The sequence below is a fragment of the Myotis lucifugus genome, unplaced genomic scaffold (assembly GCF_000147115.1).
Source record: "Myotis lucifugus unplaced genomic scaffold, Myoluc2.0 scaffold_11, whole genome shotgun sequence".
In the NCBI taxonomy this organism is placed as follows: Eukaryota; Metazoa; Chordata; class Mammalia; order Chiroptera; family Vespertilionidae; genus Myotis; species Myotis lucifugus.
The window spans coordinates 13,721,147-13,731,382 of record NW_005871059.1 but is presented as its reverse complement, the minus strand read 5'-3'; the positions used below and the strand labels follow the sequence as shown (position 1 = coordinate 13,731,382).

Genomic DNA, 10,236 nt, shown 5'->3' with positions numbered 1-10,236 from the left:
CTGCAACATGAAACCAGATTGCTATGTCTTCATTCAGCAGCAGATGAAAAATTTGCCATGCAGTATGAGCTATATTGCACCAAGTATTTTTAAACACTAGAATCACACAAGTGAGATGTTAAACTTTTAAAAAATATAAACAATTATGATACCAAAAAAATCAAACAGCAATCAAGACACCTCCTCTACGCTCTTCTTTAAAATTCTAATTCTGTGTTATTGGAAGCCTTTATGATTGTATATGCATACCAAATCTCTAAGAGGATACACGAAAAAAGCTTACTGTTAGTTATCTCCAGAGAAAGGAAATTGGGATGGGCTGGGCTGAATGAGGCAATTGTAAAATTATTACTCACTTTGAGCTGTCATGTTTTTATTTATTTATTTGGCCTTGAGCATGTTATCCATGTATAAATGAAACATCATTTCTTTTACATTTTTTCTTTTTCTCTGATTATTTTATTTTTTGTTATATTTTTAAAAAAGTCTTCAAATATGTTTGATTTGAAAATTGCCCATTATTAGGTAGCATGTAATTTATTTAAAGCATTAGATCATTTCTGTGTCTCTTTTTTATGATCTTTTAGAGAAAAATATAATCATTATTTTCAATTTGAACCCCAAATTGTCCAGCTTAACTTCAATTAATCTAATTAAATAAACTTGAATAGAGGTTCCCACTTCTGAGTATTTATCTGAAGTAAACAAAAACACTAATTCAAAAAGATATATGTACCCTTATGTTTATTGTAGCATTATTTACAATAGTGAAGATGTGGAAGCAGCCCAAGTGTCCATTGATAAATGAAATGAGTGGGTAAGAAGTTGGAATACACACACACACACACACACACACACACACACCCACCACAGAATGAAATATTGCTCAGGGATAAAAAGATTGAAATCTTGCCATTTGTGACAACATGGATGGACCTAGACAGTATTATGCTAAGTGAAATAAGTCAGACAGAGAAAGACAAATACTATATGATTTCACTTATATGTGGAATCTATAAAACAAAAAGAAATGGTGAAATAAAACAAGACAAACAGATTCATAATACAGAGAAATTCATAATACAGAAAGGGAATAGGAGGTACAAACCTCTATGGTTATTTTAAAAAACCCAATATGTCACGGGGATGTAAAGTACAGCCTAGGGAAAATTGTCCATATTATCGTAATAACTGTATGGTGACAGATGGTTGCTACACTTATTGTGGTGACCACATTGTGAGAAATATAAACGTCAAATTACTATGTTGTACACCTAAAGCTAATATGATATTGTATTTAAACTATAATTTAAAAAAGAGAGTTTATGACTATCTAAAGTGGCAATAAATAAAGATTGAGCAGAATTGTCTTTAAGTCATCTGGATATCTGAACAAATTGTCAGCCACTTATCTGTTTTGTGTGTATACGTAAAGTGACACTATGTCTTTATGGTCTACTGTTCACAAGAAGTGATTGTCTTCATGTACATGTTCTTGTGAACAGTCTGTACCTCATATATTATTGTTTCAGCAGCATCATCATGCCTGCCATGATACCCTAGGTGGAGCAAGAACAGGCAGCACAGAAAAGAGGAAATCAAGAACCCTGCCCATTGGAATCCATGGTTTCCAAGATCTCCAAATACACAAACATATCTCTGAACACAATGTTATAAGTAAACACTAAGTAAACGTCAAGGATTGCTCCTAGTCTTGTTGCCAAAGTCCTCCAGAAAAATGTGGAAAGCAGAGAAAACATAAACACATTCTTACATAGCAAGCATGTAGTGTCCAAAGAAGACCAGGAGAGATCACATATAAGCCACTAGTGAAGTCTAAGCAATAGTAATTAATTGTTGGCTTTGGTGATTGGTTAACAATTTCCATGCCATATGAGAAAAATATTTAAGTAATTTCTTAAATTGGGCTTAAACAATTTAGAGAAGTGTGTTTTTCTTAATAGAAATGTTGCTCTGATGAACACCATCTTAAGTTAACATCATTATGCTAATGACTAACAAGCACACAATTTTTTGCTTCTATATTCTGTTGTCACCTGTCAGGCAGAATAACGTAATGGTTGTAAACATAGGCTTTGGGGCCAGACTGTCATGATTTGACTTCTAATCGCACCACTACTAACCCGCCAATCACCTTTCTGTGCTGGTTCCTTCACTATTGACATCGCAGGGTTGTTCTGAAGATTAAAGAGAGTATAAAATACTTAGGACAATGTCTGGCATTGTAAGAGTTCAATAATATAGGTTGTTATTGATGTCTAATTCTCAGGGCCTGAATCCCATTACACTCCCTAGAAGTAGAATTGGTTAGAAGAATCTTTGGCATCCTTCTGAGACGCCTGCTCCAATGGGCCAACCCCACAGAGAACCTCTGGACTTCGGAAGTCCTCTAAAGCCCTCCTTCACCACTTGTCACATTCCATGGGTCGGTGCTATGTCTCCCCAGGTAGACGGCAACCTCTCTAGGCACAGTGTGTGACTTATTCTTCATGGGAGCAGTGGTTTCGAGTCCCACGTTAACTTGGGGGAACCTGAGCTCAGTGATTTCCCCATACCCACATCTGAGCAGACCCAAAGCTGGAGAGTTTTGCAGAGAGTTGGTCTCCTTTTGCAACCATCATGCTCAGATGTCGTTTAGAATGCTGGCAAGAATGTGCACCACTCCTCTAGGTAAAAGAAACCTCTGTGCGAATGCTTTTGGACATTACTTGAATCATTTGACATCAGAGCATAGTAAATATTTGCCTTTTTTTTTTTTATTGATCCCTTGTCCTTTCTCGACTTCCCTGTTCTTGCCTGGTTCCCGGTCCCACCCACTTGTTTGATCTAATCTCCTCCCACTTGTGTGACAACACTTGGGATTCCTCTGGCTCCTTTCATTTCTTGAACAATGCAATTCAGATCTTAGATAGTGATTGACTGTAACCCAATAAACCAAATTCCTATCCTTAAAAAAATCAATAAGCTTTGTAATGCATGCCTGGCCCCTTGGAGTTATTTATAATTAGATTATGGATTTCCGGACAGCAAGACTGTGTTCAAATTAAAATGTGATTTAAGTACTTTTTGTTCAAGGAGGAATTCATAACTGTTACTTATAATGAGAATGAGGGGGAGACATGCAAATCACCTCCCTGTCAGAGTTAGCATCAATCTTGACTAGGAGAATGCAGGCTTTACATTCTCCGTCGCTGTAGTTGATTTTGGCATTTGGGGTTGCTGGGGATTTAATATGTAGCTACTGATGGTAGGTAGAGCACAGCAACTACAAGGCAGACCTTTGACTGGAAGCCACTTTCTGCAAGAAGTCGCTGAGTCACTTTGATCCCATTCCTTCAATGGATTATGAGGGACAAGGACTAAGTAAGCTCCAAACACCTGTTCAGCCCTGAGAAGCCTTGGGGGTGGGGTTGGGGGTGAGGGTGGGACTGAGATAGAAGAGGCACAACTGTTGGGGGGCTGACTCCCTGTTTGCTAGGAATTTGTGTGAAGGGCCTAAAAAAGTATAAAAGCCCAAAAATTTGGACACAAGAAGATGCTCTAATATCGTGCTACTTCCCCCTCTTCCACTGTAAATATTCCAGCGGCATGAGCTCTAGGAGGGGCCTCTGCACGCCAGCCCCCGAGTTTGCTGGGTCCACGCAGTGCTGGCTGTGCACAGGCTCGGGCTTCTGGTCCACGCCAGGAATGTGCTGCTCCTTGGGGATCGTTCTGAGCCAGCACTGGGCTTGGTTCAGCTCTGGGTACTCCCTAAACTAGAAGTCCTGCCAGCTTGGCTTCTGGGGAACACCTCCATTCATGACAAACGTCCTCACCCTCTTCGGTGGCATTCTCCTACCCGTGCAGACTATGATATTGATCCCCCTTTCAATAAACAGCTCCACTGAAGAAGTCTGCCTCTCCTATCAAGGCAGGGATTGGTCTGCTTTGCTCACTGCTATATCCGCAGCACTCAGAACAGAGCTTGGCCCAGAGTAGGTGCTCAAATATTTGTTGAAAGCATTACCTGTTACTTCAGACAAGCTAAATGTCCCAACAAACAGCTGTCAACGTCATAGGACACGCAATAAATATAGGGAACATTACATCATGGCTGTCCTTGTGAGACCGGTAACTTGAAAAGGATTTGTTTGGATGGATTTATGAATAACTGACTTCATAAATGCTACGAAGACCTGGAATATAAATTTGACTCTAAGACCACCCTCTACTCCCCTGGATTCAGTAGCTACTGCTATTGGAAGCAATTACAGTAGCATTTCCCTGGTTTTAGATTTTAAATGAACCCATTATTGTTCTCTAACTCCCTCTTCCCCCCAGACCAAAATACTATATTAAAAGAACACGCATGACACAATTTATGTAAATATTTTTTAAGGTTTTATTGCAAACCAAAACTGGTTTATCACACACACACAAAAGGTGTGTGATGGGAAGGGGGGAAGAATTGTACATATTATAACCATGTTAATTACAGTACATTAAAATGGTGGTTTACATTACAAATAAGCCTGTAAGTTTAAATATACTAGTGTTATAACCCAATGTACAGACTTTATACAATACATACAATTACCGGGAATGCAAAAAAATACCCCATAAATAATGCCCATTTTCAGGTGACATTTTAAACAATGAAAACACCAGGCTTGACCGACAACTGGGGCATTGGTCCATAAAAACCCTTTCTAAAAATAGAAATATTTATAGCAGCAATGCTTTCTGTAAGCATCTGGATACAAGTCATTGCAAGACCATTTCAATAAATTTTAATGAACTATATCTTACAAAAAAAAAAAACAGTCTACGCATAAATTTATCTTCCAAATATGGAAGAAACAAACAATGTCCCACATTGTAGTGTCCTGCAAGTGTCACATTGATGCTTATAACTAAATCCATCTGTGCTCAGGCATACCGCACTCAGACCACTGTTCGCACAGCAATCCACAAGGGAAGATCAAGAACTGAAACACTGCCAGAGGAAAAGCTTTGGAGCTCACACAAGCTCATCAGAAAAGGCACATTTCATAAGATTCGGTATCACAGCCCAGACCGACCCTCCCAGGAGACCCTCCTTCAGGCAGCGTCCTTCTGACAGGACCACTGCACCTGTCTAGGGCGGCACTCCAATGCGAATTTCAGATAGCACCACGTTGGAAGGAAGGATAAAAGTGAAAACCTCATGAGCTCACTGAGAGGAGGATGTGCTCTTCGAAAAGCTTCCGGCAAACAGTGTGCAATAAGATTGCCAAGATGTGCAAGCTCCCGGAGATGTGCAAATTCTCTTTGAAGATGTCTTGTCAGTTGGCAGCTCCGCCAAGAGGCTAACTAAAACATTTCAAAACACACAGAAAATCCTTCAGAACCCACCCCCCGGCTGTTCAGAGGAAAGAGTCCACGGGAGGCGCGTAGGAGAAGCCTAGGAAGGCCTCGGCGGCCTCCTTGACGCTGGCCGTGAGGAGGATGCTGTCGGGGGACCGGCCGATGGAGTTGGGGACGGGCTCTTCGGTGAACTCGGGGTCGAAGTGCCGCAGGTCGCTGGGGCCACTCTGCAGCAGGAAGGGAAAACCACATTCAGTGTTAAGAGTCCACACTGGATACAGGGCTGGGAAGTCCTTATCTAGGCTTTAAATTCTGGTGCTCAGGTCTTTAGGGCACAATACGGAAACTCCCATAATAATCACCCATTTCAGGTACGACCCCCAGAGGCCACGCAGAGTTTAAATGATGAGGGTAATGTTACCCTTTTTTGGGTACTTTAATTGATAAGTGTGTTGAAAAATCCTGTGAGCTTTGTTGGGACAAATATTCTACTTTTTCTGTAGTAAAATAATGGTCCATGAATAAAATATCTGCCAATTTATTCCTTGAGGGCCCTCCCCTCTCCACCACAACCACCACATCTGACTTTAAAGAAATGACCTTGGGGCCCCCCCCTATATTTAGAAGAAAGATACTCACCACATTTGGGTTAAAAGGAGGAGTAATCTTCTTATTAATGAGATCATCCCAGTTAATTACAGAGAAGAAGACATGATTCTTAATCTCCATCTGTTGAGAAGACACACCAGGGTTAACTTAAACAGGCCGAATTCGAGAAGGGCACTTCCCAGCCAACCAGGAGAACAGGAAGCAGCACTCACAAAGTCGTCCTTGGCACCCAGCCGCTTTGTCCGGTCCTTCTGCAGGAGGCCCTCCAGGAGGTGTCTTGCAGAATTTGTGATATTTGGCTTCAACTGGAGGGGCTTGTTCAGAATGTTGTCGTACATCTCAGCTGTGTTTCGGCTGTAAAAAGGAGGCTGAAAGAAGGGAGACAATCACTTAATATTTACCTGGGAGCTTTGTACAGCACATATTATCAAAGAGAGAAAAAGATTTAAGCTGCAATATATGAACTTGGATTGGACAATGTCTTTTTCTTGATATTTTTTGGCCTTGGATTTTTAAGTGTCTCTTTGGCAACTCGTACCAGGGGTTAGACGCTGATCAAGTCATGTTTGTCACGCTCACATAGGTTAAGTGTAAGCATATCTACTAAAATGTGAATTTACAAAAGAAAAATCTACTAGGTAAGAATTCACCCTACAACACTTATAAAATAACCAATATGCTTCTTACCAGCATTTGATAAGCTTACTGATAAAGGTCAAGACACAAGGACCAGGTATGCAATGGGGCCTATGTGCCCAGAAGAGTCTGGATTGTAAGAAGACTACATTCTAGGGAGCATTATCCCTCGGGGCAATATTCCATGGTTCTCAATGTGCTACTCACCAGGCCATAGAGCATCTCATATAAGACGGCCCCCAGGCACCACCAGTCCACAGTCCTGTCGTAAGGCTGCTTATGAAGCACCTCAGGTGCGAGATACTGAAAGACAGACCAGGAGAAGAGAGCTTAGAGCCAGCGAAACCAGGCAATCCCAAGGCCAGGCATGCACTTTGAAAGAACTGAGACCCCCTGGATACACTTGGAGGATGTATTTCTTTAGATGACTTCCTGATAAAACTACTGGACTTGAAAGCTGACTGGCCACCCAACAGCATCTTACTTGGGGATTTAGAAATCTTTTTTGACATGGATCTTGCAAACAGCTAGCTTTCATGAAAGCAGCATACGGCCTTGGACCATCTCATACTGCATCAAATAGCAAGTGTATTTTACTTGCACTGAATTGGACTAAGAAATCTCAGAGAACAGTTGAGTCTTTCTGTGGTGAAACACATTATTGCGCTTTCTCTCTGGGAAGGAGGGGGTGGACCAGGCAGCAGCGGAGGACGCTCCTACCTCGGGTGTGCCACAGAAGGTGGATGTCGTGCCATTGGGCTCGATGTTCTCCTTGCAGAGCCCAAAGTCAGTAAGGACAATGTGTCCCTGGGAATCCAGCAGAATATTCTCTGGTTTTAAGTCTCTGTAAAGAAACGACAGAAAGGTAGTTGCACAAGTTAATTTCACTTCGTAAGAAATCCTCTGTAAAGAGAATTGTTAGGGGTATTAGAAGCATTTTACATTCACTGCAGTTGTATCGTGAATAAAAAAGGGAGTCCTTGTTCTGCTAATCTACCCTGGATTAGGTCCAATCCTAGTTGGCTAATTCCCTAGTGGCCTGGAGTCAAGACAGCTCACATGCTGGGGGATCTGGTTTTAGGTGACCAAGCTGTACATAAACACATTATTTTAAAGCCCGGTCCAAGGCTAGGCCTCCTGTGTCTCCTTTATACCCACGAAGGGAGGCTGCCTTAGGAGAACTTCAGCTCACCTATAAACGATGTTCATGGAGTGCAGGTAACCCAAGGCACTGGCTATTTCAGCAGCATAGAAACGGGCCCGCGGTTCCAGGAAGCAGCGCTCCCTCTGGAGATGGTAGAACAACTGGGGGAGACAGAACAAAGTCAGTCTGCGCTTGCCAAAGCCTGATAACAATGCATTTAATTAGTCTCGACATATATAGCTGAAGGGAACAATTGCAGGAAGTGGCCCTAAATAGTCTACTTATTAACCATTTGAGACCTGGATGGTTAAAGGAAATGCTAATTCTGGTAACTTTCCTCCCCTACGCATCTTTTAAAAATTGTGCACGGACAAATTAGCTCATATTCCCTCTGCTCACCTCTCCACCATTGATGTAGTCGAGGACAAAGTACAATTTGTCAGCAGTCTGGAAAGAGAAGTGAAGGCCCACCAGGAAAGGGTGCTTCACATTCTTCAGGAGAACATTCCGCTCCGACATAATATGCTTTTCCTAGGAAAAGGACAATCAAGATTTAGTGGCAAATTTCAATGTGGCACCGAAATTGCAAGGTGAAACTACTCAATGGAAGTCTTATCTCCAACCGCAACCCATCCAGCACTGCACGTACCTCCTTCTTCTTCAGGATCGCTTTCTTCTGTAGAACTTTGACTGCGTAGAATGCTTCCTCTGCTTTGTGTCTTGCTAGAAGAACCTGAAATGTCAATTAAAAACATTGACATTAAAAATGATTGACATGAGATGGTAAAATAAGTGCAGGGAAGGCTACCTAGGGAACGGGGACATCAGATTTGAAATTACCTTTCCAAAACTGCCCTTCCCGATCACTTTCAAGAAGTGGAAGTCAGATGGTTTAGCATGAGGATTGGATGATGGGCCAAGGTTGATTTGCTGAGAAGGACTTGGCTGAAAAATAAAATGCTCTCTTTTAATATCTTGGTTTCAAAGGAAGACATCGATAATAAAGTATAGGCGCTGTCAAAGATGTTACATCTGCAAATGACTGAGGCAAACACTCAAAACTACTTTTTATCCATGTTAATTTCTCAAACTGGAGTGTGGAGATTACACAATGTTACTGTAAGCAGATAAATCTTTTATGAAATATGCCATTGAAAATACTCCACTGACTCAACTCTTAAGTGCTTATGTCACTTGTTATGCGTGAACTAAAGAGGCATTCCTGCCTTAATACTAATTCCTAGAAATGCCATTTTAATTCATCAATGTAGGAATACTGACTCATTTACAAGATTCCTTCACAGACATTACAAATGGAGAATACTTACTGGAGGAGAAGGGTTGGCATTCATAAGCTCAGGCTCTTGAGGTTGGGAGATTTTCAAAATGGACTGAACTTCAGGGCTACAAAGAAAAAAAGAACAATTTAGAACCTCCTAACTCGCCACAAGGGGGCGCACCAGCACAAGTAGTGAGTTTCTGGCTCGAATTTTCCGGAGAATTCAGTGTTTAAACTAGACACCCAAATAAATTACTCAGTTAAAGAAATTAGCCAAAGAAAATAATAAACCCAGTTAAATAAAGAGATGAGGGTTGTTCTTCCTGGAGACAGAGGTGAATTAGGCAATCACCAAAATTTTATCTTACAGCTTTAGAACAAGCCAAATCCGCAAATTAATTTTAAATTTTAATGTTTAAAATGTAAATTAGAACTTGAAAGGGGATCCCCATCCCCGGGGAAGTCTTAGGCTTCCTGATCAACACAGTGACGAGAACGTCCTTATTGCTGGTGAACTTAAACTATACCAATTTTTATGTGCCCCAGTTCCCCCAACTTACTGTTTGCATGCATAGGAGTTATTGGCAATCTTCTGAATAAAGTCGTTCAGGCCCATCCTCCTCTGTTTCATGAAAGCTGCGAATTAAAGAGAGAGAAACGTTTAGATGGCTTGGTAACACCCGACGCCACGCGCACTCATCGGATGCAGGATCTTCAAAAAATTTCCACTTGGCATAGCCTCGGTGGGAAATCCAGCGACTCGGGCACTCACCGATGAGAATCGCTACCATGCCCCGCATTCTGGAGTAAGTGAGGGTGCCCCGAGCAGCCTCGGTCTTCACTGTCATCGCCGCAGAGAGGGGACAGACTAAGCGAGGCGGCGCGGAGAAGCGGTAGCGAAGGGACCGGCTGAACCGATAGCTCGCTCGGGCCGCGAAGCCGCTCTTATAAAGCCCTGCGCCTCCGCGGGGGCGGGGCCCGCGCACAGGGAGGCGGTCTCGCGGCCAGGCCCCGCCCCGCCCCGCCCCCGCCCCCGGGGCCCCGCGGCTCTGCAGGCGGCTGGACGGCCGGCGGCAAGCGGTTCCGCCCCGGCGGGAGGGCGAGCCGGCTCGGGGGTGTGGGGCCCCGGCCGCCGGGGCCGCCGGGGGAGGGCCCGGCGCGGGGCGGTTATCTACCTCCCTGGCTCCAGGGCCCGAGAGAGGGAAGCCGCCGGCGCAGGAGG

The 10,236-nt window shown here is 43.0% G+C and overlaps 1 protein-coding gene across 1 annotated transcript; it reads right to left on the bottom strand.

The window, feature by feature from the left end:
• Nucleotides 1-4,378: 4,378 nt before the first annotated feature.
• SGK1 (serum/glucocorticoid regulated kinase 1) lies at nt 4,379-9,950 on the bottom strand. Its single transcript, XM_006084456.3, has 12 exons — nt 9,787-9,950; nt 9,575-9,650; nt 9,064-9,139; nt 8,576-8,680; nt 8,385-8,468; nt 8,135-8,266; nt 7,784-7,896; nt 7,312-7,435; nt 6,799-6,894; nt 6,168-6,323; nt 5,986-6,075; nt 4,379-5,573 (listed from the first exon to the last, which is right to left on the bottom strand). Exons 1-12 carry the CDS (start codon nt 9,860-9,862, stop codon nt 5,406-5,408), a joined length of 1,296 nt encoding a protein of 431 aa, XP_006084518.1. The 5' UTR covers nt 9,863-9,950; the 3' UTR covers nt 4,379-5,405.
• Between the last annotated feature and the right edge of the window lie 286 nt (nt 9,951-10,236).

Bases quoted from the DNA above. Each gene is read 5' to 3' on its own strand.
- SGK1 (XM_006084456.3), bottom strand. From the start codon at position 9,862: ATGACAGTGAAGACCGAGGCTGCTCGGGGCACCCTCACTTACTCCAGA. The intron at 9,651-9,786 runs GTGAGTGCCCGA...TTTAATTCGCAG, and splicing joins CATGGTAGCGATTCTCATCG to CTTTCATGAAACAGAGGAGG. The intron at 7,436-7,783 runs GTGAGCTGAAGT...GTTTCTTTACAG, and splicing joins TCCATGAACATCGTTTATAG to AGACTTAAAACCAGAGAATA.